Below are 19,436 nucleotides of genomic sequence, written 5' to 3' on the forward strand. Positions count from 1 at the left end.
ATTAATTACTTTTATTATTTTTGATACTTTATACGTACGAAGATACATACTTGTAGGAAGAGAGATATAAATATCATATTCGAACAAATAAAAATAAATCGTGACGTGAAGACCCTAGAGATACGGCTTCTGATTGCTTTTCAAATTTTTACCATATTAGTAACGATATAATCGAATAATCTTTCAAAGATTATTGTTTACCGATTTTAGGTAACAACTAGAAAACATTTTTTCGAACTTATCCTCAAACAAGTTTGCTATTGGTAATGAATACTGCTGTATCATGAATCAGGTACGGCGCTATGCATTTTGCTGACTTTGTACGCAATAAATTCTGTTGTCAAGTGCGCTTCCCACAAAATTCTAAAATTTTATTGCTTGATGCTTCGCTGAATTTTACAATTTTGCTGTACCTAAATTCTGCCGTACCGGCAGTGATCATGATTTCAAATTCCCCCTCCCCGAGATTTACTGTGTTATCTGAAAAACAGCTCACAAGTTGCTAAAAATAGCTATAAAACTAGTTCCACAGCTTTTAGCAACGGCCTCCCGTTGTGCGTTTGGAAACTCAGCTTTTGAAAGAAAAGGAAGGGGAATAATTTCTCTCTGACTACAGTATAGATGAGGTCCGTGACTTTGTTTGAGCTACTGCAGAATGTTCTGAAGTACACTTTTTTCTGTTTCGGCAACATTCATCTTGAGAATTCAACACTTGTTCATTAGCCCTTAGTAATTGACAGAAATGCTTTTAGAAAGTAGTGGGTTCATTGATACCAACAAAATGGTTGGTATCAATAAACTGGGGATACATTAGTTTCAGTTGTTGGGTTCAAATGAACCTTTCAAATACTAAAAAAGTCCTTTTGCATAATCGAAAGAATTTCATCTGAGAATAATTTTTCTACTTAAAAATGAGTTTTGCAGTACTTTTTAAATACTACTTGTATTTTTATTTTCGAAAATTTTCATAAATATTGTAATTAATTATTTCCAATTTTAATAACTCGCAGAAAAAACACAATTTTCAAGAAATTTTTTTATTATGGTTATTCACACTTATACTAATATACAGCATCTTTTATATTCCTTATACATTTGACACTGCATGCTTCAACCTGCATGTAAGTTTCTCTTCCTTAGTAACTCCTGACCCAGAGACGTCTCAATGAAAGCCAAATCATGCACAAAATTTTCACCTGAAAGAAAAAAAAAAAAAAAAGAAAATGATAAAATATTTTTAACACCATATTCTCGACCCCCCCCCAAAAAAAAGAAATTGCAAGAAATACAAATTTCTAACAGAAAAATGCATTTTCAAACAGCTGAAATTGTTTCACAAATTAATAATGCAGATAGCAAATGTAACATATGGCACTATTGCCACTCAGTGCAATCTCTGCATATCCTAAATTCTGCTGGCTGATGTCTTCGTAAGTTCTGAACATTTTTTTGCCTCTAAATTCTGCTGCTCAGTGCCCTCTGCTAAATTATAAAATTTTGCTATGCACTATTCTCTAAATTCTAAAAATTTTGACTACCACTGGTTGCACAGGCCCTGATCAAAGCAAAGAGGCAAGATGCTACCTGCTATTGATAAACTGCCTTATAAATACCACAAATCTAAATAAATATCAGTTTTATTTCCAAAACAGAATTATCTCACAGCTAAAGCATTACCTTTGCAGAAAATCTTCTAAATGGAAATAGAATTGCATCCACATTACATGTGCAGAATCCCAATAATTCATTATAAACAGTTCCAAACCATAGTTAGGCTTAGAACTCACAACAGTATTCTTCTTGGAAGTCTTCCTAAGGAAATGGTAGTATATTCAGGGAACATGTGGGCAAAATCATGACAGTATATCACAAGCCTAATTCTTGATACATGCTAGAAAGATCACAGAAATTCCTCACAGGAAGCTAGATTCATATAACAAAATTTCATGCAACATATGGCATATGGGAAAAAGCAAGGACATTATAATCACTAGCATAGTGCTCACAGCTGATTATCACTAATGCAGATATATATTTACTAATATTTAGAAGATGATGTCAGAGGAATGATGAAGTATAGCAAAATATACAAAACATTAGTCCTTAAATCCAACACATTTTCTGATTTTCATACCATCTAGAATAATAGATTTGACGTTAGGTACAGTATCAGAATTTTGGGTACATGAAATGTGAAATGGTTTTTTATTTTCAGTCACTGTTTCTAGTAATTTGTTCGAAAGTAACAAATAAGCTGGTTTCAGTCTGTCAATGAAATGTTAACTTGTCTGTCCTTAATTAAGACTCGGAAATATTTATCATATTTTTTCACCACAAAAAAATGGTCCCTCAATAAGCAAATTCAAGTGCCTTTTTCACACGATCATTTCTCACAAACACATGAGAACATGATCTCAAGTCTTTATGCATAAATATTTTATGTTTGTTAGCAGTTGATAAACTGGTGCTGATCCATAAAAGACAGTAAATTTGTTACAAATGGTTCAGGTTTAGTTTTAGTGGTAGGTAGTCGAAAAACTCACATGGTAACCTTATTTGCATAAAATATACCATTTGAGCTACAGAGTGATTAGTATCAGGACATATTGCAACTCTGAATCCTAGAAGAATTTCTGTCCATCTGATGTTGCCGTGAGCCTTTATTGCATTTTTTTAAGTTCTGAGAAACTGCTCAATTTTCCCACTGCAATGTGGGTGGTATGGAGTGGAACGTAAAACTTTAGCACCACATACTTTTGCAAGGCTCTTGAAAGGCTGCGACTCAAACTGTCTTCCTTGATCTGAGATTATGGAACTAGGCACAACAAATCTGCTAATCCAATGATTGTAAAATGCTTTGACAACCATTTCTCTTGTGATATCTGGTTCTCTTGTGATATCTGGTACTTCTCCCTAACAGGAAAAATGGTCAATAACTGTCAGATAATACGTCCTACCAGCAGATGGTGGTAATGGCCCAATCAGGTCAACTTGCACAATACTTAATCTAGCATGAGGTGCTTGGAACTCGGCTATTTTAGATTTTGTATGCCTGTTGACTTTGCTCCTTTGACAATTAACAGGACTTTAAGTCTATTCGTGAATTTCTTTCTTTATATTTAGAAAGATAAATTTTTCAGTCATCTCGTTGACAGTTGTCCTGATACCAGAGGAGCAAAATTATGAATTTGATGAAACATTTGTTGTCTAAATTTGAAATAAAAGGCCTGATACTGGTTGTTGAGCTGTCACATCTTAATGTTTTCCAAATGCTAATGTAGATGATTTAAATTTCAGTGAAGCACTACCTGTCATTAAATGTTGCAATTCTTCATTATATTCTTGAGCATCTGCTACTGCTTCATAGCCAGTAACTGAGACTACTTCAACTGCAACTAAATTTTCTTTGGCATCAATATGCTGAATATCAGTTGAAAATTCCGATATATACTGAAGTTGGTGTTGTTGTCTGGGTTATGCCTTCCCATTCTTTTGCTTCTATGCATATGACAGTGGCTTGTGATCAGTAAGTATGATGAATTTGCGTCCTTCCGATACATGTTTAAAATGCTTGACAGAAAGATATATTCCTAAGAATTCTCTGTCATAGGTACTATAAACCTTCTGTGCATTATTTAATGTTTTAGAGTAGAACACAATAGGTTTTCAGTCTTGTTCTTGTTCTTCCAATTGCTGCAATACTGATCCTATAGGAAAGTCTGATGCATCTGCACACAAAGGGTAATCCATTGGGAAACACAAAAGGGCACCATTGACTAAATCAGATTTGCACTTCTCAAACTGGTGAATTCCTTCATCTGTGCAGGCCTACCAGCGGCAGAGCGGTAAAATCGCTGAACACTGGTAGTTCGGTCCGAGGTTCGAATCCCGCGAACGGACTGGCTGCATGGGCGTTTTCGTGGTTTTCCCCATGTGTAACGTGTATATGAGCCAGTTTCCCTTAGAAAGTCCTCCACGAAGGCATCCCTTCTCTTAGGCAGATAGCCCTAGTGTGCTTTGCCATAATTAAATACACTAAACACCTTCATCTGTGCATAGAACTTTACAATGATCTTTTTTTATCACCCTTTAACATTTCGTGTATGACTCCTTGAGTTTCTGCAGCATTTTTCAAAAAGCATCGATAAAATTTTATCATGCCCATAAATGAACAAAGCTCATGTATTGTCGGTAATTTACATTGCAGATTACTTCAACCTTTTCTGGCAGCGAACAGGAACCTTCTGTAGTTATGAGGTAACCCATAACTTATGTTTAATATGTAATACATGTAATACATAATGTAATATCCCACCACATTACCCATTTCCAATTCTCAGATGTCCAGTGTCTTCTCAGATGACACCACTGAAAATGAAGTCTTGCATGTCGGCAGAACTGAGTGATTTTCTTACAGGCACCAAAACTATGCATTCCTATCCCTCTGCAATTCGCTGCGCATAGTTCTAGCTGAAATTTGTTGGAAAGAGCCTTGGTTGACGATTTGTGATAGTTGAATCCGTGTTCTGCCGTACAATTCATCGGAGATACCGCCGATCACTGTCTTTGAAAACTATGCTCGAACTGCAGTTACATTTTTTAGAGAAGGATTCGAAATCGATGCCCCCACTAAATGTGCACCAACAATAAGCCCCTTTTTCAAATGGTGAACGATCTGCCGCCTTTTTTTCCCCATTTTACTTCATTCATCATGAAAAGCACTCTTACACCTTACTTATACCGGAATTTTAACCAAGTATAATCCACATCATAGAAAAAATTTGGATATTTCATCCCTAGCATGCATTCAGATGAAAATCTGAAAGGTTTCTTATTGATTGGCCAGTGTGTGTATTATTATATTATGCAACATGAGGCAGCATTAACATGTGGAGCTGGGAAGGCTTCTAATGATCACCTTTCTCTCTTGTGAGAGCAGGATGCACTGAAATTTGATGTCCTTATTTTTTAGCATGGTTATGAGTTTTGTAGACAAGTGGATCATCCACGTTCAAGATATAAGCAATCATCTTTCCACGATACTCAATTTTGTATGTCTTCTTCTCAAATATCATTGTATGGATGTCCTTCCAGCTGAATCAGGAGTCCTGAATTGTGATAGGATTAATGCAAGCCACTTGTTTGGTGTAGCAGAATCTATCTTGATTCTCCTGGGTTGCATCGTTGTCAGTGTACATGTCAGGCTGGGTAAGTAAGTAAGTAAGTTTTAGGTTTCCCTGCTCCGTGAACTAAATCACACTGCAGGCCTACTCCCCCTTTGGGCACGTCGTGGAGGTTCAACCTCCACTATTATCCTCCAAGGGAGCAGCGCACCACCTGGATAAGACACCAGGCAGCACCGGTCGTCTAATGCTCCTACCAGTCGCTTGGGCGAGCCCGTCACAGTGGGACATTACCCAGCGAACCTGGGGGAAAACCTCCGGGCTACTAGTACCACGCCGCGCTAGGACGTGCCAGACTCCGAGGCCGGCCAATAAGTGACCTTTCCCAGAGCCTTCAGAACCACTAAGTTCATAAATTTTATACCCCCGTGGCCGAGACTGCCTAGGTACAGATCCTAGCCAGTAGCTTCGCAGAGTTCTCTACATCAACCCCCGGGGGGGAATGTCAGGCTGGGTACTGGCATTTCTATTTCCATCAGCTTTTTTGCAGCATCAAAAACCTTCATTCTCATGTTAGCAGACACTTTCCTTACTCTTTCTGGCTGGTGACAAATAGTTTTATTTCTTCTTGGCTCATTGCCGGAATCTGAACTTCCGCCGATCGGCTTATAGCAGCTATCATCATTTAAATTTTCTTGCCTGCGGGGTCACCAGATTTTATGACTTTCATCATCCCCAGGTTGCTGTTCAATGCTATCCGCTTGCTTTGAAGAGTTTGGAAACTTTCATCTCTGGATGCTCATTTTTGCTTCTGCAGGAAATCGTTATGAGCAAGCATTTTAAGGTGTTTGAAGAAATCAAGGTCACATTCTTCAGCAGCAGTGAGAGGAACCACTACTTTCGAATATATATTCCAAGTTTGTGATCTCAGAAACAATAAACTGGAAAAAATTGCTCATTAATAATGCAGAAATCAGTAAAAAATTCAATAAAACCATATGGCACGCTAGGCCTTCCTACAGTGCTCCTAACTGAAGTTGGCGCACCAAACTACTATAGCAGTATCAGGCGAAACACGAAGCGAGGGGAACTAGCAACTTAACGCTCACTGTCTCGGAGTCCTCTCCGCAAACGATATCTATACCCTCTTAAGCAATGTCCTTGCCTTATAAAGCACATGTTGTAGCATACAGGAAAGTCCCTCATGTCCAATAGAATTCCTGTAAATCCAACGTATCTTTTTGCTTTATAAAGCACATGTTGTAGCATACAGGAAATACCCAATGTCCAATAGAATTCCTGTAAATAAAACGTGTCTTTTTACTCAGTACAATTGTAATTTCACTTTCGATGCCAAGTTATTAATTTCCAATACTTTCAAAAATTTCTAAAGCCTATCAGAATACACAATGTAAATAATTGTATTGGAGATCTTTCTTTGTGGAGCTTTTCCTTGGAGAATTGGAGTTATACTGAAATTACTGATGAATGAAACCAAAATATTTCATTGCAGACAATGTTTACATTGAAAAGTATAACACTTGGTGCAGAAAATGCTCACAACAAGTTAGCAGCTATAAATGAAAGCACACAGGAATATTTGGAAGCATAACTGGATGAGGAAACATTCGGAAAGAAATATCTCCTGCAATGGGAATGAGCACAGGATATGTAATCTTCAAAAGTTGATTACTGAAATAAGGCAGAGTTCATCAGATACATTTTTTTACAGAAACAGTGACTTTGTGGAGGTCATTACAGAAATGTGGTTATACTTAAATTACTGATGAATAGAACCAAAATACTTCATTGTAAGCACTGTTTACTCTGAGAAAAACATGGTGCAGAAAATGTTCAAGTTAGCAGCTACGGGAAAAGCACACAGGAATATTTAGAAGCAGAAGTGGATGACAAAACATTTGGAAATGAGATCAATTTAATTTTCTGCAATGGCAGTGCAGCACTGGAGATGCTCTCTTCAAACATTAATTACTGAATTATGGTACAGTTATCAGACACATTTTTCTACAGAAGCAGTGACTTTGTGGAGGTCTTCCTTGGAGAAATGGAGTTATACTGGAATTACAGAAGAATGAAACCAAAATACTTCACTGCAGGCATTGTTTTACATTGTGAAGTATAACACGTAGTGCAAAAAATGTTCAAATGTTAGCAGCTATGGAGAAAGCACACAGGAATATTTAGAAGCAGAAGTGGACGTGGAAACATTCGGAAACGAGATCAGTTTAATTTTCAGCAATCGCACTGCAGCGCAGGAGATGCTATCTTCAAAAATTGATTACTGAATTAAGGCAGAGTTCATCAGACATATATTTATTTCTTGTATTCAAATTAAGTATATGTAGATGTACATCACTTAATGGCTATCACTGTTTACAAGCAGGTGTATACAGTATGGTGGAGAAAATGTTCACGAAAAGTTAGCAGCTGCACAGAAAATATACAGGAATGTTTAGAGAACAAGCATATCAGGCCAAATGAGTACTAGAACAAATTCAGAAAAGAAAGGATTTTCATTTTCTGCAACGGTAGGGCAAAAGAAACGATGCTATCTTTAATAATTAGTGGCAGTGCAGCACAGGAGACTATCTTCAAAAAATGACTGCTGAATTATGGCAGAGTTTATCAGACTTGTTTTGCTTTCTACAGAGGCAGTGACTTTATGGAGGTTTTCTTTACAGACATGTGGTTATTCAGAAGTTACTGATGATTGAATCCGAAAAACATCATTGCAGGTATTGTTTACATAGCGAAGTATAACATGTGGCGCAGAAAATGTTCACAAGTTAGCAGCTATGGATCAAAGCACACAAGAATACTTAGAAACAGAAGTGGATTCGGAAACGAGATGACTTTAATTTGCTGCAATAGCAGTGCAGCACAGAAGATGTAATCTTCAAAAATTGATTACTGAATTGTCAGAATTCATCAGGCTTATTTTTCTACAGAAGCAGTGACTTTGTGGAGGTTTTCCTTGGAAAAATGGACTTATATTGGAGTTACACATGATTCAAACCAAAATACTTCTTTATCGCAATTATTTAAGTTCAGAGGTATAACATGTTGTGCAGAAAATATTCTCAACAAGTTATCAGCTATGGATCAAAGCACACAAGAATACTTAGAAACAGAAGTGCATGAGGAAACATTCAGAAAAGAGATGACTTTAATTTTTTCCAATGTTAGTGCAGCACAGGTGATGCTATTTTAAAAAATTATTTATTGAATTATGACAGAGGTCATCAAACTTATTTTCTTTTTCACAGAAACTGTGACTTTATGGAAGTCTTCTTTGCATAAATGTAGTTTTACCAAAGTTACTGATGATTAAAACCAAAATATATGATTGCACGCATTATTTACATTGCAAAATATAACATGTGGTGCAGAAAATGTTCACAACAAGTTAGCAGCTATAAATGAAAGCACACAGGAATATTTAGAATGAGAAGTGGATGATGAAACATTCAGAAAAGAGATGCAATGGCAGTGCAGCACAGGAGATTCTAGCTTCAAGTATTGATTACAGAATTATGGCAGAATTGATCAGACGTATCTATTACTGAAAGCAGAGACTTTTTGAACATATTTTTTTAGAGAAATGGGGTAATATTCTAATTAGGTATGGATTTAATCATAATGCTTTGTTGCAGGCATAGTTTTTATTCAGACGTAGAAAATGTTACGGTGTGCTGGCTTGGCTTGTTACTGATTACAAATCAAAAATAATTTTTGGTTTCCTGATTCTTTTCTCTCCTGCATTCTTTCTAGGAGATGAAATAATTTTATCTGCTTCTGAAATTTCAATTTCTCTTTTTTCTTGTGTTTGTTTTACAGAAGCAGTGGCCTGTTTTTGTTTCTCATTCTGTGCTCTAGCATCAACAATATACTTCGGTTCTCTAAGAGACATTTTTCTTGGTGCTCTTGGATCAACAAGCTCAGGAAGAATACAATTCACGTAAAATTTTTCGAGTTTTGGAACTAAACTGATCCAGAAAGTTTTGTCTTCGGGTATTCTTAATGTGATTGCATCTTCTCTGCACCATATATATAAATCACACCAATTCCTCTCTGTTATGGCTAACTACCCTTGAATTTGAAAATAATATTTGTGGCTTTTCGGTAAATAAAGATTATTATCAGCATCCATCCGAAGACCAACAGAATTAGGCTTGCTGAAAAAGTCTGACAAGTCTGCTGAGAATCTGGCTGTATAAGGACATTTTATTTCAAGTAATCCATCTTCGTCTATCAATCCATCTGGCGAAGTACAAAGAAAGGGATATTTAGGATCAATAAAAAGGCCACAACGTCTGATGTTTTTTCCCATGTGCTTTTCCTTGTATTGATTTAAGGCTACTGCTTCGTTAGCCAAGCCATACTTTAATGCTTATTTTGTAATCTACTTATGCCCTACACCATTATTTTTAATAAATACTGGATGCGGGGCGTACTGTGGAATTGCACGATGTACCATAATAGGCAAACTTTAGACCTTTTGAAAAGCTTCAGTTTATGCAAATTCTTATAAAACTTGCAATTACCCCCCTTTTTTTTTCCTTAAAGAGTTAGTATGGGAAGGCATTACCAGTTGACCTATGGTACATCGCTGGTGTCCCCCATACTTTTACCTTTACCTTTAGTTGAAACGTTATCATTATATATGATACGTTTCACTAAAGCAGCACTGAGTGTTGTTGGACGCCTATCAGCAACATCTTTGAAAAAGAATGATGATATTCTTCTTGATCTTTCGTGACGCCATCTTTCAGATGATGACTGTCCACGTGTTACGGCCTCAAGAGAATCTTTTTTTGGAACTTCAATTGATATAAAAACATTTTTAGCTGCCAATTCATATGCTTCGTCTGATAGGTCTGGTTTCTCAGGAAAATCACCATAAGAAATATCCCCACCTTGCTGAATATGTCCTGCTTTCCTCATATTTCTCTTTTTCTTCTCAGTGTCAAAAAGTCTACGTCTCTCAAGACGTTTTACATGGCGCTTATTTCTGGAAGCTACGAATTTCAAAGTTGGAGTCCTGGGGCTACTTCCTGTTACAGCTTTTTGTGCATTTTTTTGCCACTGCTGTGCTGGATTTTGATAGGCCATGACAGCAATACTCGCACGCCTGTTCATGCCACCAGCTTTGGAAAAATCAACTCTTTTTCCACCAGATGTTTTACACAGTTGACTCATGAAGCTTTCAGCAGGATTATTTGTGGCATTCCAAATAAGAGTACTGCTACACGATATCAGTACTCTTCCCACTTCTGCTTCAATAGCTTGCAATATACCCGAGGAAAAAATTTCATTGTATGTGCTGTCCAACTCTGCACCTTTCTTTGCACAAAAAGCACTACAAGCATCATGCTTGCCAAATACATGATGTGGCCCATTTCTCAAGTCAGATACTAATGCATCAATAGCTTCTTGTGTGTGCTGATAATGGCTAGGTAAAGCATGAGCTTTTATAGCTACTCTAGCACCTCTGACTAACAGTGGCATTTTAATTTTCAGCAATTTACGGGCAGCAATTCCTTTAGCCCCGGGGAAGCGCGCAGTATTTTGCTGAAGTTTCTCAAGAGCTCTGCGATATCTTCGAACAGCATGGTTAGCACATTCTACTTTGATCACCCGTCCTCCATATGAAACGCTTTCTTTCACTTTGGCCATTGTGTTAGCATCTCCATCTCCAACAAGTCGAGTACAACGTATTTTGTGAACACACTGGAGATAATTCAGACCTTCCACAATGGCACTGCTTTCCATACCTGTAGAAAGCCCATTCCAATTTCGCCAACAAAGGTGCACTTTATTTGGCATCTTGCCATCTTCAATAGCACTGCATATAAGGCACACTTTATTGCGAATTCCAACAAACAAAATTTTCTGGGTGACCATGCCTATAATAACAGATATGCCACTTGAAGCATTGTAACCATGCCCATAGCTTCTTTTACACCAACCTCCATCAACAATGACAGTTATACAGTGATAACCATCATTATCTTTATTATTGCGAAGTTCTGCCTGCCTTTTCTCCTCTTCTATAGCAGCACACATAGTTTCCTGTGCACATCCCTGTATTATTTTGCCAGTAGTTCGCTCACAAGAAGCAAAGGTCGAGTTGCTCATATACGGAATTTCCATGATGCTAAACTTTTCCTCCTCTTGTGAAAATCCATTGCCAGTAGATAACGCACCTAATACTGCAAGCTGATTTAGGCTGCTTTTCTCCATATCAGAACAAATTGTTGCCATTTCCCCACATAAAATTTTATCACATACATAGTTATATGTAGTGACAAGACCACGTCGAATCACTTTGTTAAAAATAAATGATCCTCCAAATTTTACAATTTAGGGAATGTTGCTCTAATGTCCTAGCCTGCACTATTACAAAAGACATATTGCAAATTGTTCTGCCAGATGGTAATGGATTTGCCTTTCGTCGATCTTCCCTTTCGATAATTAAAGGTGAATCAGGACACAGAAATTCATCATTAAGGTTCTCCTGAAGAGGCTCAGACTCCAAGCTAAAATATATATATATATATATATACATATATATATACACACAATATATATACATATATATAATTAATATATATAAATATTACAAATTAGGTTTAAATTTGGCTTATTTGATGACAGCAAAGCACTTGATCTTCCTAAGAGGAGGGATGCTTTCATGGAGGACTTTCTAAGGGAAATGGCTCATATACACGGGGAAAACCATGAAAACGCCCATGCAGGCAGCCCATTCGCAATTAGGTTTAGGAAATTTAGGCAACAGATAGCAAATAAGTTAACAATAATAATACACTGGATTACCAGTATATTACTACAAGAAGATGAGTCATCTTCACTACTGCTGCTTCCATGCTCGCAGTGTCATTTGCTCGTGCAATATTAGTCAGTACTTTGTGTGCCGGAGGTTTCACATGAAGGGCCTCTACACCTGAGTATAAAATGTTCGTGTTCCAGTAAACACTGAATTCAGAGGGGCAAGAATAACTCTTTCATGGTGGATAACTCAGTTACCAAATGGCTTTCTAAGGCTCTATTCAAGCCGTTGTATAAATGTCATAATTCCCAACTAACAACGCTTTGTAGTCAGACCTTGCTATGTCACAAAAACTAGTTTGGGCATTAAGCTTGAAGTTTTCAACTTTGTGCCGACTTGATATAAGAGTCGGCCAATCAGAGCATATACATAAAACCTATTGAGAGAGAAAGCTGTAGACACATATATGCATGCACAAATTTAGCTTCTCTAATTGGCTATGGCTTAGACCCTCTCTCGCAGGTGTGAATGGAACTCCCACATTTTGTGCCTTATGATTATGCGTCTATGACATTTATACCATCATGTGAACGGAGCCTTAGGATGGCATACTAAGAAGATGCACTGTCTTGTGGGGATAAGCAATTTATACTCCTAAGCCTAAAAAAAAAACTTGGAAAAAAAGATCACGACTTAAATTTGTTGTCTAATTGCTCTAATTTGAGGCACATTACGAGAGGAAAGCAAAGGTAGTAATCAGAATTATTTAAAAAATTTTATCCTTATATTTTTCTTAAAAATTCTGTAAAATAATAAAATTTTTGGTTTTCCTCAAATAAATATATATGGAAAAAATAATAGCCACATAATCACAGATTTCATTTTGTTATATTTTATTAACAAAATTTAAATTATTAAAAATTTCTTTCATGAAGGGAACATAAAACATCATGAAAACAATGAAAAAGAAGCAATATTTAAAAAAGATAGTAGGCTTATTGATGAGGCTCCCATCAAAAGAATCAAACCCCAAAATATTTTCATTTGCTTCAGTGTCCCGTCTGAAAATTTCACCGATTTCAATGAATATATTTTTAAAAAAATCTTTTATTTTCAAGTTCTTTCATGCAAAACGTCCAAATTTGGTACAAATCAAATTCATCCCCCTCTTTTTGATAGCTACAATATTATATTTAACAGTTTTAATAGCTATCAGTATGTAAACAACATAATGTAACACCATAAAAGAAAAACATAAATAATGACATTTTAATTTTGGCATAGAGAAATACATATTTACCCCAAAAGAGAGCTTGTATTTCTACCTTCTACGTCAGAGTCAATAACTGAAATGTCCAGATCAGAACTGAGAAGAAAAGAACCATAATTAGTTTAATTAAGATACAATAACACACCGACCAAGTATTAATTTGAGAGTCAAGCAACAAAAATCAGCATCATATTTTGAAATATTCACTATTTGAAAATATAACGCTGATTTTGGTTGCTTGACTTCTAAATTAATACATAATTAGTTAACCATAATTAAGTAACTGTAAGAGTTTCAATATCATGCACAGCTAATATCTATTTTAAAAATAAACCAACTTAACTCAGGAAAGCCTGGTTTGTCTTAGGAACATTAGCTGTAACTTCTGGCGTAGAAAAGTCAAAATTTTCACTTCCGGACCTAAGAATGAAAGAAATAAACTGCTATAACATAATTAAAAAAAAAAAAAAAAAAAAAAAAAAAAAAAAAAAAAACATGAATAAATAAATAACACATAACAAATTTAAGCATTAAGCTACGTATGACTACCACCCATCTCAGACAGTGCGACAGATATTGCTGTATACTGTTTCGCCATACCCTGTGTAGCTATTATATCATGCTGTATAACCACAGGTTAGAAAAATTACAAAATGTGTTATTTATATCTAGCTAAAATGGTACATTACTACATGATTTGTAAGAATAAATTAGAGGGCTCTGCGAATGAAATTCCTTCCAATTAAAAAATGTAGGAAAAAAGAAAATGCAGGAATTGCAAATGCAGAAATGAAAAAGGGATTATATTTTTTGCACAGAATCCAGATGACATATTTTTCAACATTTTAGAAATTTCAATATTAATTTTAGGGGCATAAAATATTAGGCCCCTAAAAGCAGAATATAGTTTTTAAATGTTCAGATAATCTTCCTATGAGAAGAATTCCTTTGAGAAGTACACATCTGAACCACAATTAAAAAACATGTACAAGAACAGAGCTGAGGACTTCTGTTTGCAGAAAGTCTGTCACATAACATATTGTTGCGTGCGTACGGGTTCGTTATGAAATGAATGCACAAGTCCGATGAAAAATGAACAAAAATTTATTATTATCACAACAAAAATGCTTAAATTTTCTCAAATTATCATGCAGTATTACAATATCTCACAGTAGTTTTCTTTTAACTACTCAAATGTCCAATAGAACGTAATTCAAAACAGCTAAAGAACGCTAATCCGCGAATTCGCTACAATCAACAACAGTAGTTTTCTAAACAACAACAAACTAAGCAACTACTACAAACTGAGATGTTTTCCTCCTTTTATAAGATTTTAAAATCACGCGCTAGAATTTTCTAGTACTTTCTCGAAATCAAAAAGAGATATTTATTTATTTAATGCACGCGCTCTTGTATTTTCAATTTTCCGGCTTAGCTTTCTTTTAATATTCGTCACGCGCTACACTGCGCGAGAAATAAAACCATTTAATTTCTAATTGAACTAACATTAGCTTTTTAAATACCAAATTCGTAACACTGCCCCCTTCCCAAGGACTGCACGTCCCGGGCAGTACAATCCCTGGACAGGAAGCAAAACTTACAACTGTGGCATAAATGCATTAATAAGCATTACATTACAATAATAAACAACATGAACAATAAATGCAATACATAAAACAAATCAAATGCTATCAAATACACATTTAAAAACAAAAATGGACCATGGTCTTATACTATTTACAATTATTTACATTATGTACTATGGCCATAGTAATGAGCTAACCTGTCGTAATGAACGACTTTAGGTTTAGAGTTCGAAGACTTACGAATCCGAACCATGACGTCATTTAGCCTGTTTAGGATTGTGTGCGAACCATCCCAAGGTGACTGTAAATCAGGCCTGACTCCTTTTCGTCGAATCGGGTTCCACAACCACACCTTGTCTCCTTCGTTGGATCTATGTCCAGCAGCTCTCGTGTTGTATCTGGTCTTCACTTTCTCCGTCGCCAAGTTCACTCGCTTTCGTGCGGAACGGTGCATCACTTCAAAACGGGCCTTGACATCTTGGATGTGTTCCTCAGGCGATGAAGGCGCATCCGTACGGCGATGAAACAGGCGGTCACAAGGCAGACGAAGGTCTCGACCGAAGAGCATCTGAGATGGAGAATAGTTGGTAGTCTGGTGTTTCTTTTCGACCCTAGCATGATTTCGGCTGTTTCTCGAGCTGGTTCTTTCGGACAAAGCGTCGGCATTTCCAGGTGAGGATCCCTTCTTAGGATGGATAGTCATGTCTTCAGATCCTGAAAGCAGTTTGTTGTTTTTCAAGTCTAAGGAAAAATTGTATTTCCTTAAAAAGTCCAATCCGAGTATGCATGGATCTGTAATATCCGCCACATATGCCGTGTGATGGTAGGCGGCACTTCCAAACGTGATGTTTACGTTTAACTTCCCAGTTATGTCGATCTTGTCACCAGACGCAGTCTGAAGGGTAACACAGGATGGCGTCCAAATAAGTTTATCTTTAAACTGTTCAGCTAAATCTTTCCTAATGATGGTAACATTAGCTCCTGTGTCAATGATCATTCTGCAAGGAACTCCATCGATATTCCCATTGATGGACAGTCCGTTATTGTTGCCACTCACTGTATAAATTTTAAGAGCTTTAAAACAAGGTTTTTCACTATCTGGCAACCTCCGTTCCTCGATATGGTCACTAATTTGTTTACTGCGTTGTTGCTGGGAAATGGTCTTATTTTCCGTACCTCGGGGTGTTCTGCAGTTTCTTCGTATGTGGCCTTCAACTCCGCAGTTCCAGCACTTTAGAATTAGTTTCTTTTCACTTCTGTTCCGTCTCAAGCCACTGACTTGTCTGGTAAAATCATCTGCTTTATATTTCGTACCCTGGGGAGTTCTGCAATTCCGTCTTAGGTGACCTTCACTACCACATCTCCAACACCTTAGAGCCACTTTCTTCTCGCTCCTACTCCGTATCAAATCTTCGACTTGTCTGGCTAAATCATCTAAACGAGCCATCAGTTGATCCACTGGCTCATGGACTCGCACAGCTCTAACTGGGTAGCGATCTCTACTAGTTGCTTGCTGGGCTGCCTCGAACTTCATGGCGTACAACAGAGCGCTTTTTAAATCTTTTACATCCGCCATTCGTAGAGCTTTCTGTATTTCAGTATCTCGGATGCCGTCGATAAAGTATTGCAAGGACAGGATTTCCCTTGTTTCTGTCGGGCATTCCGAAAAGGCGAGATGGGACAGCCTTTCAACATCCGCGGCGAGCTCCTGAAGTGTTTCGGTAGGCTTCTGTTGACGAGATTTTAATTGGAGCCTGCTGTAGTCTTTTAAACACTTCTCCCCAAAGCGCAACTCCAAGGCGCCGGACAGAGCTTCGAAATCTAACCTTTTGTTTTCGGGAAGAGTCTGAAGGATATCCGCTGCGTCGGCTCTTAGAGAAGCGGCGAGATGACAGGCCTTAGCTTGGGAATCCCATCCATTCGCATCCGCCACGATAGAAAATTGTGTCTTATACACCTGCCAGGAGGTCTTCCCATCATATGTGGATAGCTTCAGAGGTGGACGAGCAGGCATTGGTAAGAATTTAAAATCATCACTCCTGCTCCCTGCCGACGCTACGAATTTCTTTAAAGTATCCATTTCTTTGGCAACTGCAGAAATTCTCTCATCAATTTGTTCTTTTACAGAAGAAACTCTTTCTTCTATTTCTTCTTTCACCGAAGAAACTCTTTCTTCAATATGTCCAACTTTATTTTCAACTGCGTCAATTCTGCCTTCCATAGCTTCAAATTTATTTTCTATTATGCAAGTAATTTCTCTTTTCATTTCTTCTTGACCAGCTTGAACGGCTTTCATTTCGTCCTTAACGGATTCCTGGCCCAATTTCATTTCTTCCTTAACGGATTCCTGGCCCAATTTCATTTCTTCCTTAAATGATGCTTGGCCAGCTTCCATCTTTTCTTGGAATGCAGCAAAAGCACTAATGAGCTGTCTCAATTGTTCTTCCATCGCTCTTGTTATTGGCATTCAAATCCCACTTCTGACACCAAAAATTGTTGCGTGCGTACGGGTTCGTTATGAAATGAATGCACAAGTCCGATGAAAAATGAACAAAAATTTATTATTATCACAACAAAAATGCTTAAATTTTCTCAAATTATCATGCAGTATTACAATATCTCACAGTAGTTTTCTTTTAACTACTCAAATGTCCAATAGAACGTAATTCAAAACAGCTAAAGAACGCTAATCCGCGAATTCGCTACAATCAACAACAGTAGTTTTCTAAACAACAACAAACTAAGCAACTACTACAAACTGAGATGTTTTCCTCCTTTTATAAGATTTTAAAATCACGCGCTAGAATTTTCCAGTACTTTCTCGAAATCAAAAAGAGATATTTATTTATTTAATGCACGCGCTCTTGTATTTTCAATTTTCCGGCTTAGCTTTCTTTTAATATTCGTCACGCGCTGCACTGCGCGAGAAATAAAACCATTTAATTTCTAATTGAACTAACATTAGCTTTTTAAATACCAAATTCGTAACAATATGAAAAGTTTCTTATTGGTAGATTTTTGATCAGACAGATATTTTATTGTTATACAGAGAAAGCATTCACTCCCTTTATACTGGAGATAATTCAATTTGGACAATGGCAAAAAGGCTAAGCAAGCCTGAGCGTATTGGTCCCATTCTTGGCACTAGTTTGGTTTACGCTCAAAATACACGGCAGATATTTTCTAATTACCTGCATCCCAATATCAATTCAATTCAGCTTTTGGTGGAATTTACCATTTGTGACATATTTTTTAAAAACTACACTTCACAACATGCATACATGACAAATACACAGAACCATAAATAAACAAGCAATAATATATATTTATATATAAATTTTACTAAATGATCATAAAATGTTCCAACGCTAAAAGAAAGTTTTAACATCCAAGTAAATGACATAAGAAAAAAAAGCAAGTTGAACAGCGAGCACATGAATAAATGTGCATACACCTGTAAAAATATACCATAGGTAACTGACAAAGCATTTCGTAGCAAACATATGACTATAAAATTTCCAATACTACATGTAATGATGGTGAATTCAATTTAGATCGCAAGAACATGCTCATACTTTTGAAAAGATTCAATTATTTCAGCAATTCCTTGTGAATTGGAATTTACCCTTTCAATATTTCCCAACAATTTAGTGTGAATGGAGGAATAAATTGTTATAACACTGTTGAACAATTATTAGCATCCCCTCATACACACACATACAAAAAAAAAAAAAAAAAAAAAAAAAAACTTACTTTGTAAAAAAATCATCCGGGCAATGATTCTCCTTTGACACAGATGCAGTTGTATCAATAATTTCTGACCTTCAATAAAAAAAATACGCATATTTTACTTCGGAATTAACTTACTACGAAATCATAAACACGGGGTAGTCGATATAAAGAATAAATTATTTCTCACCTTTCGAAAACATCCGCTTGTTCGGAATCTTCCACATCTCGGGAATTTAATTTCATATTTTTTTCTTGAGCTCGACGTTTACGCTGAATTCTGGATCTTTTATTAAAACCAGGATGTTTTTTCGGTCGTCCTTGATATTTTCGCATATTTTTTGCAAACTGACCACAGTACAAATAAATGTAAACAAATCGAGTGCGGAATAGCAATGCAATAGGGTTGCCGTAAACGTCATTCTGCTGACAGCTGACAATGTTTAGTGAAAACTGTGTATAAAGGAATATATGAAACGCTTCTAAATATTATTTAGAAAAAAATATGATTTATAACTGATATCAAAATCAATTACTTCGTGAATTTTTGCAGAAATAAGATTACAATGTTAAATTTTAACTCGTAGCGCCATCTATTGATGGCTTTCCAAACTACACATTAAAATTACGTATTTCAAACTAATTTTGTTTAAATATAATATTTAAGTAAATTTCATTTCAAACCTGATTCTAACATTGTGATTCGAAAACTGACCTATTGCTTTATATTTCTGCCAAATTTCACGCAACATAGTTTCTTAATTAGCGATTCTGCGTGTAAAAAAATTTTTAGTATTGTAATGCTGCTGTAGTAGACCACCTTAAACTATTAACATAAGCTAAAAATAAAACAGAAGAAAAATACGTACAAAACTTAAGCAAGGATAAAATACATCGCTATACACCTGCAGTACTAA

General features: G+C 36.3%; 1 protein-coding gene across 1 annotated transcript; it reads right to left on the reverse strand.

Moving 5' to 3' along the window:
• Positions 1-1,040: 1,040 nt before the first annotated feature.
• Positions 1,041-18,876, reverse strand: LOC146996005 (uncharacterized). Its single transcript, XM_085822619.1, has 5 exons — positions 18,710-18,876; positions 18,544-18,612; positions 13,545-13,624; positions 13,235-13,298; positions 1,041-1,196 (listed from the first exon to the last, which is right to left on the reverse strand). The coding sequence occupies exons 1-5, from the start codon at positions 18,853-18,855 to the stop codon at positions 1,193-1,195; spliced, it is 363 nt and encodes a 120-aa protein (XP_085678745.1). The 5' UTR covers positions 18,856-18,876; the 3' UTR covers positions 1,041-1,192.
• Positions 18,877-19,436: the final 560 nt, after the last annotated feature.

This window comes from Stegodyphus dumicola, chromosome 8, assembly GCF_044657685.1.
Source record: "Stegodyphus dumicola isolate Sdum_Otavi_A_Nest chromosome 8, ASM4465768v1".
Classification (NCBI taxonomy): Eukaryota; Metazoa; Arthropoda; class Arachnida; order Araneae; family Eresidae; genus Stegodyphus; species Stegodyphus dumicola.